The sequence below is a fragment of the Carassius gibelio genome, chromosome A7 (genome assembly GCF_023724105.1).
Source record: "Carassius gibelio isolate Cgi1373 ecotype wild population from Czech Republic chromosome A7, carGib1.2-hapl.c, whole genome shotgun sequence".
Classification (NCBI taxonomy): domain Eukaryota; kingdom Metazoa; phylum Chordata; class Actinopteri; order Cypriniformes; family Cyprinidae; genus Carassius; species Carassius gibelio.
In genome coordinates this window covers 1,935,413-1,954,367 of record NC_068377.1, presented here as the reverse complement: position 1 = coordinate 1,954,367, position 18,955 = coordinate 1,935,413, and the positions used below count along the sequence as shown (strand labels likewise).

The window sequence follows — 18,955 nt, the reverse complement described above, 5'->3', positions numbered from 1 at the left end:
CCTGTCCTTGAGAGACTGCATGCACACTTGTGTCCTCGTGGGTCCAGGAAGTGTGCTTTGAGGGACTCCCGCGAGACGTGAGCTGCCCGACCCATGGTGCGGACGAGGACCACACCCTTTACACGGCTGACGGGCCAGGATGCTGTGCCGTCCATGCCCCACAAGCACCGGCCTCAGCCCCTTACTTGGACCCTTCCTCCATGAACACTGCCTGACCCACACAAACCCTGCAGCATGACGAGGACACCAGATTCCCTGTTTATTTTGGACACACCTATTCCCTCTCTTTTGGTCTTATGTTCTGTTAATAAAAGACTGTCCGAGGCCTGACGCCACACCCCTACACCTACTGTGCCTATCGTTTGCTCCTTTCATTACAACGAGGTAATACAATTTTAGACTTTGTTTACACCACACAGAGAGGAGCTTACAAAGCACTCCCCTCCCCCACCTCAGAGCCTCAGACCACATCACTGTCATACTAATGCCTGCATACAGACCAATCATTAAAGTTGCCAAACCAGTTCAAAAACTGATTCAAGTGTGGTCGGAAGGGTCATCAGAGGCTCTTCAAGACTGCTTTGATACAACTGACTGGAATATGTTTAAGCAGGCTGCCACAAACAATTACACCACTGACTTCCAGGAGTACACAGAGACTGTCACTGGCTACATCAACAAGTGTATTGATGATGTAACAGTTACAAAAACCATCATTGCCTGGGCCAACCAGAAGCCGTGGATGACAGGGGAGATCTACAGATTCCTGAAGACACGGAACGCTTCCTTGAGAGCTGGAGATGAGGTGGGCCTGAGAACTGCCAGGGCCAACCTGTCCTGCGGCATCAGAGAGGTTAAGAGACAGTACTCCTGGAGGATATCCCATTCAGTGACAGCAGAGACACTAGGAGCCTGTGGCAGGGGATACAGACCATTACGGACTACAAGCCCCTACCGCAGACCTGTGACAGCAACATATCTCTACTGAATGAGCTGAACACCTTCTTCGCTCGCTTTGAGCAACAAAACAACACCACTGCACAGAAGACTCCACCTCCTCCCAGTAACCAGGTAATGATGCTGACCCCAGACAGCGTGAGGAGATCTTTCAGCAGGATCAATGCACACAATGCTCCGGGTCCTGACAACATCCCTGGGCATGTACTGAGAGACTGTGGAGCAGAACCTACTGATGTCTTCACAGACATTTTCAACATCTCACTTAGTCAGGCTGTTTCAAAACTACCACCATCATTCCAGTTCCGAAGAAGCCATCTCCATCATGCTTCAATGACTACTGTCCTGTTGCACTTACTCCCATCCTAATGTAGTGCTTTGAACGGCTAGTCATGCACCACATCAAGTCTGCCCTCCCCATCTCCCTCTCTCCATGGACCCTTTCCAGTCTGCGTATCAGACCAACCATTTGACTGATGATGCCATCGCCAATGCCATCCACTCAGCACTCACACATAGAGAGAAAAATAGACTCATACTGTACATCAGAATGCTGTTCATAGACTTCAGTTCAGCATTCAACACAATCATCCCTCAACAGCTCATTTACAAACAGGTCCAGCTGGGTCTCAACACTTCACTGTGCAACTGGCTGTTGGACTTTCTTACTGGAAGACCTCAGGCAGTACAGGTCAGCAGCAATACATCCAGCACCATCACACTGAACACTGGGGCCCCCCAAGGATGTGTGCTGAGCCCTCTCCTCTTCACTCAGCTGACCCACGACTGCACACCGTTACACAACTCCAACATCTTCATTAAGTTTGCAGATTACACGACTATGGTGGGTCTCATTAGCAACAAGGATGAGACAAATTATAGGAGCGAGGTGAGTCGCCTGGCCGGGTGGTGCAGTGACAACAATCTCTCTCTGAACGTGGAGAAGACGTAGGAGATTGTTGTTGACTTTAGGAAAGCACACACTCAGCATGTTCCACCATCAACAGTGCGACTGTGGAGAGAGTGAGCAGCACCAAGTTCCTGGGTGTGCACATCACAGAGGACCTCTCCTTGCCCCCCTTCCCTCTTCTGCCCCAGGCCCCACTGAACTATGAACCCTGCCCCCCTCCAGATCCCACATCCCAAGGTCCTTCCACCCCCCTCCCCACTAACATATATACGACATAGGGGTGTAACACTATGCAAAAATCACAGTTCGTTACATACCTCGGTTTTAAAGTCACAGTTCGGTTCATTTTCGGTACAGTAAGGGAAAGAAATGCAAACATTAAACTGCAGGTAATTTATTACCATAAACTATTTTTTTAACAATTTGTTTACACTTTTTATATACTTTTAAAAAATGAATAAGAAATAAAATACTGCTGCAAAGTGCTCCACTAAGTAAAATACTCTCAGTCTCAAACAAATATCATATAATAAAATATAATGACAAAACATAAATAAATAACTATGATTACAGTGCAGCATTACCAATCCCAGCTTGTAGGCCTGCTCATATTTAAAAAAAATTGTGTTTATTGCGTTGGACCAATCGGAATTAAGAGCAAAGGTCTGTTTAAATGCTGAAGGGAGCTGCGTTTGAATTACAATAGTTTTTTTTTTTTTTTTCTAGTTGTAGTGATGCTCACACTCGCGTGATGCCTTTTGAAAACCTTAGGCCGGTGACACACTGGCATATTGCACCTGTCAAACATAGTCTATTTTGCTGTCAATACTGTTGACGGTGCCCTTCATCAGTAGGCTTTATATTTATGCTCAACATGAAGTATAGATATTGTTGTCGTGAAGACAAGAGCCTGGTCTATCGGCGGCCTCCCTCTATGTCACCTACAGTAGCAGTAGCAGCAGCAGCGCGCCAGCGCCGCAATAGGCACGCTTCTGGTGTGTAAAGACAAAGAAAACGCGAAGCAGCCCTCATGCAACTGACACACAACAGAAACGCCACGCTCATGCCACGCAGCCAGTGTGTCACCGGACTTAGAATCAGCTGCATATTTGCACTGAACGTGGAGACTTCCGCCACTTAATATGTTCATTTGGAAACACGAAAATGTACTTATGTTCCGCATACAAAATATTGAGAGAGGAAAGAATACAGAGAGATTCGAGCTTGTGCATTATTTTAATGTGCTTTCATGTTACAATAACGCTCTCTCGCTGTTGCTTCTGCACAGCTTACACATACTGTATACATACTGCAAACGGAGTACGTGTAAACCTGTATAATGTATAACAAATCTATTTCAACACCTGAGGCACCGCTAAAATCAATGAGCTCTATGAACAATGCATAGCAAAAAAAGAAAAAAAGTCCCTGGACACTGGATCTGGATTTATTTATTTATTTATTTTTTGCAATAAGTCTATAAATGTTGTTACACCTTTACTATAGTGATTAATTTGACGTATGCCGGTTCAAGAGATGTTACAACTTTTTGAAAAAGCTTTAATTGGTTTTCTTTTGGAAATATGTTTCAAAATCATCCTGAATGCATTTATGACTGTAAAGCATACCGGTGTTCGTCAAAATTGATTAAAATTGAAATCTCGAAATGTATCAAAGAAATCGCGATATTTTTTTTTTTTTTTTTTGTACATATCACCCAGCTCTAGTTCATTCAGTAAATACAGTTAACAATCTAGCTTCTGAGTAATAAGTTATTAACCCAACAATAGCGGGCTCAGTTAATTTTTTTGCAGTGGGCCGCGCAAACATATGTGTTTGATTGTGTGGCCCAAGGTGAAAAAGGTTGGAAACCACTGTTCTACGTACTTCTGTTTCTCATTATCTTTATTGGTTATATTTTACTTCTTGTGTATTTATTCTTTATTGCTGTACTTGTGTTGATTGTTTCAGTGATCACATGGATAATATCTTGTAGGGCCTTAATGTTCTTCTGATCGTCACTCTCACACATCCAGCACAAATTTTAGTTATTTTCAAATGAACTCTGTGCTTAATCTGCCCTTTATTGGATTTAATTTCTCCCTTTACTCCACATTTACCAAAGATTGTTCCTCTATCTTCCTATCTTCTTGATGAGTGTGTGGTTTACTTCAGATCTCTTTTTTTCTTTTTATATATATATTTTTTTCCAGTCAGTGGGGAACAGCAACTGTTTGGTTAACCACATTCTTCAAAATATAATATTTTTGTTCAGCACAAGAATAAATAAAACATTAATACATGTTTGATACAACATGACTGAGTAAATAATGACATAATTATTTTTTTTAGGTCGAACTGTCCCTTTAATGACAATCAGCAGAATGTTTAGTACTGTCCCTTTAAGACGTACACACATCTGTTTTTCTCGCAACTGTTTACTTTCACTTTAGACATTAACTGTTGGCGCATTCAAGTCATTTTGGATAAATCATATTTACAAGTTAAACCCACGTGAACGCCACCACAAAGTTGTAATTTGGGGAACTCAGAATTTTCTTTAAAGGGACAATAAGTAACTTTTTAGGTATTTTATTATCTAAAATCAATATTTTTATTCATAAATATGCCCTCAATGGTGTACAAATACCTATGCCAATGTTTAAACTAATCCTTGTAAATGAAGAATTTATTATCTTTATATACATGGGACGGGTAGGTCGACGGAGGCTTCCATGTAGTTCCGCCATCTTGCAAAACTATAATAGCAGAGAGGGACAAAAAGTACTAATCCAACGCGTTTCCACAGCGCGTTTTCGGTCAGAGCCAGAAACGCAGGTGCAGAGCAGTGAGAGGCGCTTGAAACTGCACCGGCAAGTTTAAAAGTCTGGATTGCATTCTTATTATGGACCATACATATGCCGCGCCACAGGAGAAGAAAACATAGTCGCCAAAACAGTCAAAAATAGAACGTAAAAGGAAACGTGACCGTAGATTACAGAAAACAAGAGTTAATGTCGGGGAAGCTTTTCCTAGGTGGAAAGAGCTAATGCTGGATAAAGATTTCAAAAGAGACGCTGAAGTGGCCAGTTTTCTTCTCGACAGGTAAGTCAGTGTTACAATCTATATTATAATATTTTTTTTTTATATCTAACAATGCATATAATTCAGAAAATATAACGAATAAAGAAGACATAACTACTAATTACAATATTTCATGTTTTCCACAGTCAGTAATTCATACTGTAACATTCGTTTGTTAGTTGTCATGTTGCAGTTTGCTTGAAATAACACACCTGTTCACCTGAAGGAAAACTCGACGAAGTGCTATTAGAAGACATCCTGTCAAAGCTTTTTGGTACATATCGCCTACCGTAGATGCAACGCGCATTTGAAAAAGCGAGGCGCTGGAGAGCAAAATTAGTTTGAATGCAAAATACAATTTCACAACTAGATGGGAGTAATTCCTACTTAGTGTCCCTTTAAGCTCTGAGTTTCCGAGTTGGGTGAATGTGAACGAAAAACAAGGTGAAATTGATGGCTGCAGCATTTGTTGTTGATGGTAAATCTGTGTTAAAATCAATATTTTAGTTGTTGTATAAACTTTAATTGGTTACGTTCTTGCTATGCATCTAGTTAATGAAATACGAAGAAAAAAATATCCTATAATTTTTTTTTTTTTTTTACCTTTTGAGTTAAAAGAAGGTACTTCGCCATCTTGTTCCGTCCAAAGTGACTTGAATGCACCCGATGTCATGATTACAACTTATCAACTACGAACTTCTGAGGAGCACTTGAATGTACCATGTGTTTATATGTAAATCTTATATGGTTTTCACAGTATCAACACAATCAGACCATAACTAAGTAATCGGGTGCTTTTTGACCGGCCTTTTAGTGTATGGACACACTCTGAATAAGTCCATAGAATAGCACATAAATGAAACATTTAACCAGTGAGGCTTTAAAGCGTGCCGAAAGTCAAGTAAAGTAACCTTTATTTATATAGCGCTTTAAACAAAATACATTGCGTCAAAGCAACTGAACATTCAATAGGAAAACAGTGTGTCAATAATGCAAAATGACAGTTAAAGGCAGTTCATAATTGAGTGATGTCATCTCTGTTAAGTTTAAATAGTGTCTGTGCAATCATTTGCAATCAAGGATATTGCTGTAAATGAAGTGACCCCAACTAAGCAAGCCAGAGAATAAGAGAGAAACAGACTAATATTAGCATAGATGCCATTATTCTAATAGGACCGGGCTAATATGGTCATACTTCCTGGTTCTAGTAAGAACTCTTGCTGCTGCATTTTGGACTAGCTGTAGTTTGTTTACTAAGCGTGCAGAACAAACACCCAATAAAGCATTACAATAATCTAACCTTGAGTCTCATAAGTGTAACTCTACCGAATCAACATTTTATGTGAATGTGTCTCATGAGTTTCAGCTGGTGCTGGATTCGTGAGATGATACAGTGCATTGCTTTAGGTAGATGTTGTGTTTTGTTGGTATTCATTTCATTATATTACTAGTGTTGCCTCCTCTTGTTCACTATTACTCTACTGCATATATTTCATTGGACACAGTGTCGCTTTGTTTTGTAACGTTAGATCACACTTTCAAACGTTTTCCTCTTGACGCGATGACTGAGTGCACGCACACACGCAGCGAATGTGCTGGATATCACACACACATCAAGCAGACTTCAGCCACATCACTCAGTGGAGGAAAATGACAAGCAGCAGCTTCTAATTTGATGTTAACATTGAATTTTACAGAGATAAAACAACATAAGTATCGATAACAGTATCGTCTGTCTGGAAGCTTATCATTACTCTGGTATGGACCCAATTATGTACGGTCCAAAGAAATACAGATACCCACCCTAGCTGTATCTACTTGTTTTCTTTGTATGGGTGTGTATTGAGTGTGTGTGTGTGTGTGTATATATGTATATATGGTAGTTTGCTTTGCCAATTGTGAAATTTGATTGGTAAACAGTTTGCCAGAATATAACCTGACTGTTGTGACTGTGGAGGAAATTTTATTTCTATCTGAAATATTAATAATATTTGCTTCACTGTGCTAAAGAGTGTTCTTTAAACTGTCTCTGAGTGCTCAGTTTGCTTCCGTATGCTTGGGTTTTTGATGAGTTGAGAGATAACAGGAAATCTATTTGTGTATGTGTGCAAGATAAGTGTGAGACAGAAAGGTTTTTTTTTTTTTTTTTTTTTTTTTCTTAGGTGTCCTGGCTACTCAGAAAATGATTTGCATTTAATTCTTAGAAACGCATCTGGAGGACATAGATGAACACCTTAAATGGACATATATGTTGAATATACATTATGATTGGAAGAGATCAAATCATTTGATGATGTCATAAATGTTGAGTTGGGATGTTTCCTTTTTGGTCTCATTCTGCAGTCAACTTGGATGACTGTATGACTGTCACATTTTCTTGCAAGAAAATAAATATTAAAACAACTTTTGTCTCATACCTTTATTAAAATGGAAAATTGCCACAACAGTGACAAAATAAATTGTCAAAAGTTTGGTAGTTGAAGTCATACATCTCACACAAATGATAAAAATCACACATTCTGAAAGTACAAACATTTCTTCATATGGCATGACATTTAAAACTGTATTTGTTTGCATATTTGGTTTAAAAAATAAGATAACACAAACAGAAAATACAATTTTCAATTACACTTAAAAAATGTATTCGGTTCAAAGTAATGGGTAATTAATTATTTTCAAAGTAAACTTTAAGTTGATATAAATTAAATTAATTAGATTAGATGTAACAAGTTGGCACAATTATTTTTATTAATTATTTTAATTTTTAATTTTATTTTTTTTATTTTTTGGTGAATGGCAACAGATGCTGAAATGAGGAACACAGTGTTGTGACAAAATTCAAAAAAGAGTCTCTTGCTGCTGGTTACGTCTGACTGTTCAGTGTGAATTATGCCTTATGCATAGTCGATATAAAAAACTGGATGACGAGTAATTTCTTACTGCTAAATTCAGAAAAAAACAGAGGTGTTAATTATAGGACCTAAAAACTCTGCTTGTAATAACCTAGAACACTGTCTAAGACTTGATGGTTGCTCTGTCAATTCTTCGTCATCAGTTAGGAACCTAGGTGTGCTACTTGATCACAATCTTTCCTTAGAAAGCCACGTTTCTAGCATTTGTAAAACTGCATTTTTCCATCTCAAAAATATATCTAAATTATGGCCTATGCTCTCAATGTCAAATGCAGAAATGTAAATACATGCATTTATGACCTCAAGGTTAGATTATTGTAATGCTTTATTGGGTGGTTGTTCTGCACGCTTAGTAAACAAACTACAGCTAGTCCAAAATGCAGCAGCAAGAGTTCTTACTAGAACCAGGAAGTATGACCATATTAGCCCGGTCCTGTTATCGCTGCACTGGCTCCCTATCAAACATCGTATAGATTTTAAAATATTGCTTATTACTTATAAAGCCCTGATTGGTTTAGCACCTCAGTATTTGAATGAGCTCCTTTTACATTATACTCCTCTACGTCTGCTACGTTCCCAAAACTCAGACAATTTGATAATACCTAGAATATCAAAATCAACTGCGGGCGGCAGATCCTTTTCCTATTTGGCGCCTAAACTCTGGAATAACCTACCTAACATTGTTCGGGAGGCAGACACACTCTTGCAGTTTAAATCTAGATTAAAGACCCATCTCTTTAACCTGGTCTACACATAACACACTAATACGCTTCTAATATCCAAATCCGTTAAAGTATTTTTAGGCTGCATTAATAAGGTAACCCGGAACTTCCCATAACACCCGATGTACTTGCTACATCATTAGAAGAATGGCATCTACGCCAATATTTGTCTGTTTCTGTCTTATTCCGAGGTCACCGTAGCCACCAGATCCAGTCTGTATCCAGATCAGAGGGTCACTGCAGTCACCCGGATCCAGTACGTATCCAGACATGATGGTGGATCAGCATCTAGAAAGGACCTCTACTGCCCTGAAAGACAGCGGAGACCAGGACAACTAGAGCCCAGATACAGATCCCCTGTAAAGACCTTGTCTCAGAGGAGCACCAGGACAAGACCACAGGAAACAGATGATTCTTCTGCACAATCTGACTTTGCTGCAGCCTGGAATTGAACTACTGGTTCCGTCTGGTCAGAGGAGAACTGGCCCCCCAACTGAGCCTGGTTTCTCCCAAGGTTTTTTTTCTCCATTCTGTCATCGATGGAGTTTCGGGTTCCTTGCCGCTGTCGCCTCTGGCTTGCTTAGTTGGGGTCACTTCATCTACAGCGATATCATTGACTTGATTGCAAATAAAAACAGACACTATTTAACTGAACAGAGATGACATCACTGAATTCAATGATGAACTGCATTTAACTATCATTTTGCATCATTGACAAACTGTTTTCCTAATGAATGTTGTTCAGTTGCTTTGACGCAATGTATTTTGTTTAAAGCGCTATATAAATAAAGGTGACTTGACTTATTTTAACCTTTTGGTGGTCTATTTTGTTTGAATTGGCTTTCATGAATTACGCATTACCACATCATGTTTTAGCCATGAATAAATGGTTTGAAAGTAATGTGATTATGAATTGATGATTAAAAATATTTGGGGTTCACTGAATAATCTTAGTTGTGTATATTTCTGACTTCATCTGACAGCACATATCCAGAAAGTGCTATTGACCAAAGCAAGCGTAATGGAAAACTACTGCTGGAATGGAGAGGGAAATAACAAGAAGACGTGTGTTTAACTTCGACTGGATTTGCGGTCGTGGATGAGCTGAAACCAAAGATACGAATTTGGCCAATTTCTGCTTCCTGCAGTGATGCTCACAGTGTTTGAGTACTTTATCACAGATGAAGCAGATTAGATGCAACATTTGTCATATAATCAAGACATTTGAGTTTTCATGTAGCAACAGAAACACGTTTTATTCAGTAATTTATACAGCTTAATATAGTGTCTGTTTGTGCATGAAAAAAAAAATCAACAAAGCCCACCATTTTTTTTTTGGTATACTTTATATACCAAAAACTGTGTCATTATCAGAGCTTGTGCAGCCGTTCTGGAGAAACTGTGTCAGCCGGATGCTCTTGAATCGCTCTTGTGATACAGCATCCGTTACGATGGGCATCAGCGTTTGGATTCAGAAAGTAAAAGGAGGGACTAAGTAGTTTCCACATGTTGAGACTAAAATGCATGAAAATACCTGTAACAAAGATCATAAGTAAGAAAGAAGGAGGCGGGAACCAGTGAACATTTAAATCAACTTAACTTTACTAACAAAATAAACACAAAACAGTGCGACAGCCCCTTGCAGATGTGCACAAACAAAACCAACGCACAAAATAAAACCCAGGCCAGGTCCTCTCTCATCCTTCACTGTTGTAACTCCTCTTTTCATCCTTCTGGAGCTCCTCTGTGGGACTCGACCGGTGAGTGGTCCTGGTGTCACTCACTTCCAATTACTCCCTCGGCCTCGCTCCGTTCCCACGGCTCTCGGCCGTCCCACTCATCAAAATACCCTTTAATAAACCTTCATAATGTTCACTTTAATCACTTGTGAACCATTTAATTGCAAACCTAACACTGAACAGCACAGAGAAAAACAAAATAATTTTTGGATTTTTGGTTGAAAATTTTTTGAATAATTATCATTCAGTAAGTCTTTACTGTTACTAAACATTTTGAAATGTCAATGAGTCACTGCTAGGATGTGTTGACTTCATGGGATATGAACCATACTGTGTCTAACATGGTTTTATCTGATCTCAGGTCAGTTTATGTACTTTTTGATTCAATATTGTTGCATCATCAATGCTCATTTCAGGACACCTTGTGAATCACCTGACATGAAAAAACCCAACCAAATTTTACTATAAAACTAAACAAGACAAGGCCATATGTTGTGGGTTATTAGGGAAAACAGAAACACTCTAAAAAAATGTTGGGTTATTTTTTTCAAACCCAACCGCTGGGTTAAGCCTGTTGGGTCATTTTGTTGGGTTATTTTCTGAGTTTTGGGTAATTTTTGTGTAACCCAGCCGCTGGGTTAATTTTAGTGACAGTTGACACTATGGACCCCTCCTCGACGTCTCAACTCTACCTTCGTGGGATTTTTGAATCGCCCCAGGACAGGAGTCTAGAGTCTAGGACGAGCCATCGTTTTTCAGTGAGGACGGCTGTTATTCGGAGAAAAAAAAGGTATGTTTGTGTGTTTTTTAAATCTATACAACTACTTTACACCACAATAGTAACTCCTTGCTAAGTTAGCTTAGTTTGCTAGTCTGTAGGCACATTGTGTTATACAGCTTTCTCATTCCTTTTGAATAACATGAGGTTACACATTTGTGCCAAATTATGTCGACAAGCTGTATGTCTTTCTATGTGTCGTCTCAACTTACTCCGTTTATCTGTCCTTGTTGTTTGTTTGTTGTTCTTTTGTTTCTATGTGTCGTCTTCCATGTCGTTGCTGTGCGTTGTTTACCTCTGTCGTTACAATAAACCAATAAATAAATTAATTAACTAATTCATTGATCCATGCAAACACAAGCATGTCATTTCCCACATCTGCCTATGATTTTATTTGATCAAAATAAGATAAATACAGTCTCCGGCTCTGCACAGTGTGTGCACTGTGGCCCTTACTGTGTAAATCATGCTACACAAATGATTTTCAGTTTGCACGACCCTGTTTTGTTACAGTAAGCTTGGCCGTGTATACACTACAGTCAATCCTGAGAGATGTACTACCAATCTCTGTTCATTATTGAGCAAGTGATGGAGCAAGAATCAGCATTCAACCACACAGGTACTTTCCGAGCACTTATAGCAGAACTGCATATACAAACAAGGTAAGATTCAGAAAGGGAAGAACAGTTCTGTCTTGTCTAAATCTAGGTCATCACGGTCAAGAGCTGGAGAGTCTCGATGCATGCTTGCAATCATGAAACCAAAGAGGCAGCCATGCAATGTGTCCAGACTGTCATTTCTGTGTTCACAGTTGAGTTTTCAAGTGCACTCAAAAGCATCTTGAGTTCAACAAGAACATTTTTACAAATTTCATGTGATTACTGACTCACTGTGTCCACAAGCAAGGCCACCAGATCTTAATTCTGCTCAGTACAGCTGTTCTTTACTTAACACCAAGTTTTTTTCCAGGTTTTGGTAACAACTATATTTACTCTTGACCACCAGATGGAGACATTTCAGATGTTTTAATTAAATAGAGGCATTGAGAAAGGTCTTGCAGGGATTTGCAGGAAAAACTAAAATTCATTTACTCAGATTTGTTCCAAATCCTTATTATATTCTTCATCTTCTGAACACAAATTAAAACATTTTAAATTAAGATTTAGGTCCCTCATCTGAAAGTCCACTCAAAACTGGGGTAAACATTTCAAGAAACATGGACACTATTTACTAATTTAATTTAATTTAATTTAGGCCTAGCCATGAAATAAACATTGATCACCACACAGTTTACCACAGAGTTTAACAAAAAGAGTGGGACCTAAAATGTGTTTATAAGAACCAATGCACTTTGTTCCCTTCTTCTTTTTTAATGGCAGAAACTTGTATTTTCTGGCGCAGGTAGGTTTAGGCTTACCTTAACCCTAACCAAAACTGCATCAGGCAACTAAGGTTTACCATATTTGATGTGCTCTTTTTGCACTCTACGTGCTTTTATCAATGCAAATCTAAAATGCATTTTTTTTTCCTATTAACGATCTCTCTACAGTCCTCATCCATGTAATATTTGCATTGCTTTGACCATTCAGCTGTAGATTCATGCCACGTTTGGTTAAGTATTCACAATGCCTGCATGCTATTGGTCAGACTGGTTAACCTCAGCAAGTATGAAAACAATAGGAATCCAAAGCCAGAAAACAGTCATAACTACAAAACATTGTCTTCCTGATCAATATTTATATATGAATAAAACCAAATGGTTAGTTCAGGAGTAGGAAGAGCTTTGTTCTGGAGATGCTGTGCTGTGGCTCATCAAAAGCCCCTTTCACACTGCACGGTGATCCCGGAAAATTGCCGGAAATGTGCCCAATTGCTTTCTGTGTGAATGCAAAATCCTGGGATTGATTCTGGGACTGATCCCGGGTTGGGGACCTAGTAACATTGCTGGATTCAGTCCCTGAACAAGCTCTGTGTGAACAAAAGCCAGAACCAATGGCATAAAGGGTGTGATGTAGTGATGACGCACGTCATCGTGAAACTCTTTAACCAGGTGTTTTGAAGGCAAAAAAAAGTGCAAACTGTAATGAATTTAGTCCCTCACTATCTTCACTGAGCCTGGGAATGTAAAGTTAACATGCCTAGCGTTTTCAGCTTGTACATTATTTGTCACATCCTGATGTCACATGTCATTACGGGATCCGGTTGTGTGTGGACACATGGCCGAGAGACACTGCCTGTGTATTATCCTGAATCTCAGTGTGAAAGGGCTTAACACACCTGAACAAGCTAATCAGTGTCTTCAGGATTACTAAGACCAAAGCCACTAGAAGGCAAGCCTCCAAACTTCAGCCAAAAAAAGTGCAAATGCTAATGCTAATCCTTCCACCTTTGCCATACGTAGGAAAGAAGACCAGAGGTCATTTTTCTCTGAATGGATGTCAATGACAAGGACAGGTTTCACTAAACTGAATAAACAGCTTTTGATTTAATGAATCAACAGCCTGTCTGCTAATCTTCAACATGTTTTGCAATAACCAATACTTTAGGTTTTAACAATTTCTAGAGTTTACACAAAATAATAAAATAAAAAATTCAGACATTTTGCGACAGGCGGGATTCAGCTTACAGCACTTCTCTTTCATATTTTATGGTAAAATCTGTAAATGGTGACTGAGTCACACAACTCTGACTGAAGTTAAGTGACACAAGGCTGTAATGTGATTGGTTATTAAGGCACACATGATCCAAGCTGACCGTTACACTTTCTCCAATAGTAAGTAATACAGACCTTCTCAACTCCCAATAGTAAGACAGTCTCTGCTAAGGCTGTCCACCTTACTCTAATGTGGAAGTAAGCCTATATGGGCAAAACCTCCGCTTCATTATCCGCTGTAGGGAAATAGTGAGATCAATATCTACGTGCAGTAAACAGTAAAACTGTTTTCACTACAAAACAGTGTGTTCATAATTAAGAAAATACATTCAAATAAAATGGTAAGTCACACCAATTTGCAATATCAAGCAGCAAAATTAGCTGTTTTTTAAACCGGAAGCCAGACCCATAAAAATTAGGAATGGCTGCAAAGTCTGGCCCTCAAACTTAAATGTGAGCCAAAATCATCACAAGTAAAAGAACCAAAGACTTAAACGTCCTCAGTCCGTGTGCATTTAATTTATTTAATACACAAGTTTCACAGTTTGAGTTGAATTACTAAAATGAACTTTTCCTCGTGCTTCTATTCCCCTGAAATGTACTGCATTTGAGCTGCTGACCACCAGATGGAGACCTTTAACATGTTTTCATGAACTAACGGACTCGTTGTCTGAGAATCAGAATCAGAATCAGAATCAGAATCAGAATGAGCTTTATTGCCAGGTATGTTTACACATACGAGGAATTTGTTTTCGTGACAGAAGCTCCGCAGTACAACAGAATGACAGCGACAGAACATAAAACACATAATAAAAGAATAAAAAATACAAATATGTAGACAGTGAATGACAATATACAAATGACAATTGTAGGCAGGTATATTACAAAGTGAAGTTATGTATGTACATATATATTGTGTGCAAGATTTAAGTGTATACTAAGTATGTGTGTTAGATAAATAAAGTGTGTGTATATAAATATAAAGTGTAGTGTGTTCGCCATTATTGTCAGCTGTTCATAAGATGGATTGCCTGAGGGAAGAAACTGGTCCTGTGTCTGGTCGTTCTAGTGCTCAGTGCTCTGTAGCGTCGACCAGATGGAAACAGTTCAAAGAGGGAGTGTGCTGGATGTGAGGGGTCCAGAGTGATTTTGACAGCCCTTTTTCTCACTCTGGATAAGTACAGTTCTTGAATAGATGGGAGAGTTGAACCGATGATTCGCTCAGCAGTCCGGACTACTCTCTGTAGTCTTCTGAGGTCAGATTTAGAAGCTGAGCTGAACCAGACAGTTACTGAAGTGCAGAGGATGGATTCAATGATGGTGGAGTAGAACTGTTTCAGCAGCTCCTGTGGCAGGTTTAACTTCCTCAGCTGGCGGAGAAAGTACAACCTCTGCTGGGCCTTTTTCACAATGGAGTCAATGTGAATGTCCCACTTCAGGTCCTGAGAGATAGTGGTGCCCAGGAACCTGAATGACTCCACTGCAGTCACAGTGCTGTTCATGATGGTGAGTGGGGAGAGTGCAGGGGGGTTTCTCCTGAAGTCCACGATCATCTCCACTGTTTTGAGGGTGTTAAGCTCCAGGTTGTTGAGACTGCACCAGACAGCCAGCTCTTTTACCTCCTGTCTGTAAGCAGACTCGTCACCGTCCTGAATGAGGCCGATGAGTGTGGTGTCATCTGCAAACTTCAAGAGCTTGACAGAGGGGTCCTTAGATGTGCAATCATTAGTGTACAGGGAGAAGAGCAGTGGGGAGAGAACGCACCCCTGGGGAGCTCCGGTGCTGATTGTACGGGTGCTGGATGTGTATTTTCCCAGCCTCACTAGCTGCTGCCTGTCTGTCAGGAAGCTGTTGATCCACTGACAGACGGAGGTGGGCACGGAGAGCTGATTTAGTTTGGGCAGGAGGAGGTTTGGGATGATCGTGTTGAAGGCCGAGCTGAAGTCCACAAACAGGATCCTCACATAAGTCCCCGGTCTGTCTAGGTGTTGCAGAACATAATGCAGTCCAATGTTTACTGCATCGTCCACAGACCTGTTTGCTCTGTAGGCAAACTGAAGAGGATCCAGCAAGGGTCCAGTGATGTCCTTCAGGTGGCCCAGCACCAGTTTTTCAAATGACTTCATGACTACAGACGTTAGAGCCACAGGCCTGTAGTCATTTAGTCCTGTAATTTTGGGTTTCTTAGGGATGGGGATGATGGTGGAACGTTTGAGGCATGAAGGGACTTCGCACAGCTCCAGCGATCTGTTGAAGATCTGTGTGAAGATGGGGGCCAGCTGGTCAGCACAGGATTTCAGACAGGCTGGTGTAACACAATCTGGGCCTGGTGCTTTTTTCCTTTTCTGAGAAATAAGCTGTCTGAACATTTGAAGTTTAGTATAAACCTCTCTGAGGCAAGGAGTTAAAGAAGTGACTTTATTAAAGCTTTCACAACAGTGTGACAAGATTATTAGTGTTTGGGGATTTTATCTGACATTAACTGACTTGTATGAGACAGTTCAAGAATAATACGTAATCATAACTAAATGCATATTGAATAAACTGTAAAACTCGAGTAACATAGAATGGTTTCAGTGTTTCTGTGGCAGGAATCACAGTGGAAAGAGTGACTGAGACTCACTGAAGCTCTTGTTCAGCAGAAGAGAAGGGAGGGACTGGCCTCTCTCTCTCTCTCTCTCTCTCTCTCTCCACCATCAAACTCCTGCGTTTCACAAAACTTCAGACTGAGGAACACTGAAGCGACGGTTTCACTCGAGCAAAGGGACTGTGTGTCTGCGTGGATGTTCAGAAACAGAGCGATGTAGTTGAGTCCAGTCGAGTCCGGACTGCGCGTGAAGTCATGGTGAGTCCAGTCCTGTCCGTCTGTTCACAGGAGCCTTACATCTCGACTGAATTCATGTAGATCGCGAGAATAAGCGAAGCACAGGCGTTTATCTCAAAGAGACAGCGCTGCGATAGTGATACAAAGTTGCAAAAGTAACGTGTACGAGTTTTTTCTGCTTGAATCGGAGTCTGTTTAGTCTCTTGTTTCTGCTGTGTTGAAATGAATCGCTCTTTCTCGGTTTTGTGAGATCCCTGCATACGTTTACACCATTGATCAATAATGCCATTGTTTCTACAGTTACTATTGTTGAAAACGTTTGCTGTATTATCAAATCACTGCTATCAAACTTAATTAATGACATAACAAAAGGCTGTTTGAAAAAGAACCCATATGAATGTACTTCAGTTTTACAGTAGTGATAATAAATGCAGTGATTGTGTTGGTGGAAATATGGTTACCATGGTAAAAGGGAACATGGTAGCATTGAGTAGGAAAGAGCTGGAGGTGGGAATTCCCCCTCATCCCATCTGAACCAGTGAGGAAACTCTACAGGACACACCGATCTGGAGCAAACCCAGGACTCCATCACGAGAAGACTCCGGTCAGGGTTTATAACTGTGTGTTTCAGTAGAACAGAACAGAACAGAACAGAATAGAATAGAATAGAATAGAGTAGAGTAGAGTAGAGTAGAATAGAATAGAATAGAGTAGAAGTAAAACTAATAAAATGTAGTAGTTAAATACAAAACAAAGTTATGTTGAATACATTAGAATTAATTGTATACTGTAAACCAAAAAAATATATATATAAGAGAATAAGAACAACTTAAATGTTCAATAAATTGAATGGACTAGCTGAATATCATTCGAATATGAAACAAATATAATTGTGTAATTGAATTGGAATAAATTGGAACTAATAGAATAGAATAGTTGGATTAAATAAAAGTGATGAAATGAACAGAATTGCATAGTTCAATAAAACAGAGTACTGAAACACATCAAATTTTTTTTTTTTTTTTTTTTTTTTTTGCATCAGACAACAATTGCTATTAATTTTGCATGACTTTCACATGCTTTCATATTAAAAAAATAGTTAAATGCAATAGAATTAAAGGAAATGAAAGCAGTGCAATAGAATGGAGGAGACTCATTAGAATAGTACAGTTCAATGAATTTGAAAGGAGTAGCTCAATATAATAAAATACCTGACATGAAACAATTGTTTTTAATAGAAATGGATGGTTGAGTAAAGTTGAACTGATAGAAAAAAGTAGTTTTTACACAGTTTTGCAGAGTTGAATAAAACAGAATAGAAGTACCCATTTAAATTGTGTTTAGGAGTGAAATAAAACAATTATAATAGAAAATATAATAGTTAAAATAGTTAAAAAAGATAAATCACTGAATAACCTAGAAGAGTTAAAACCATTATTAGGAGTAAAGTTCAACAAATAAAATAGTGTAGTCGGAAGAGTTTGGAGTGAAACTTGGTTGTATTTTATTTAGTGGTGGGCCGTTATCGGCGTTAACGTGCTGCGTTAACGCGAGACTCTTATCGGGCGATTAAAAAAAATATCGCCGTTAATCTATTCTCAAAGTTGGGTTGGGAGCTGGGTCTATACTAAGCGAGCTATGATGACTTTCACCTTGATATTTTATATAACCGACTGACTGAGGCCAGCCTCAAAAGATGCTCAGGACAGTTGACGGGCCACTGCTGTGCATCACCACGAAAGCTTATCTTTTACAAATGTTTTTACGCCTTACCGCTTGTCGATTTAAACATTAAAGCATCCAAACACAAGACGTGGAAAAGCTGAACAGAGCTGGTTACTCGCGCTGTGTTCGGTGCGGAGAGAGAGAGACAGCCGCGTATCACGGACAGCGACACTGAACCGAGCTCTTCTGCGAAGTTCTCCTCGAAGTCCCTCCTGCACCTGAACGAACAAATACAAATCGCAGTTTGAACAAACAAAAATATGTGAAAGAGCCCAATTCTATACTCGCGGTGTTCTGGTGTTCAGGCTCACGCAGAGAAACGCGTCTCAAAACACTTGAACATCGAATTTGCTTCTTTTTGCTCAGGCCCGGCGTCAAGGGGGTCTTGGGGGGGCTTAGCCCCCCTTGCGATGATCTCAAGCACCCCCCCCCCCACACACACACCCCCCAAGCTTGGCACAAGAGAACATAAAAACATAATTAAATAAGTACAATGTGATATAAACTGTGATGTCTAATTTCAATAAAAAGTGTGAAAACAAAACGTTACTCATTTTAAATTTAATCGAGTTTTAATCATAACCACTAAAAAATATCAGGCAAAAATCCGACATGACCGTCAGACTAGTGGTAGGCAGACATTTGTCTATC

The 18,955-nt window shown here is 39.6% G+C and overlaps 1 protein-coding gene across 1 annotated transcript in view; it reads left to right on the top strand.

The window, feature by feature from the left end:
- The first annotated feature begins 16,417 nt into the window (after positions 1-16,417).
- arhgef40 (Rho guanine nucleotide exchange factor (GEF) 40) overlaps positions 16,418-18,955 on the top strand; it is a 36,550-nt gene continuing 34,012 nt past the window's right edge. The window contains exon 1 of the mRNA XM_052600876.1: positions 16,418-16,600. Coding sequence (XP_052456836.1) covers positions 16,598-16,600 — 3 coding nt within the window. The 5' untranslated portion in view covers positions 16,418-16,597. The remainder of the gene's footprint in view (positions 16,601-18,955) is intronic.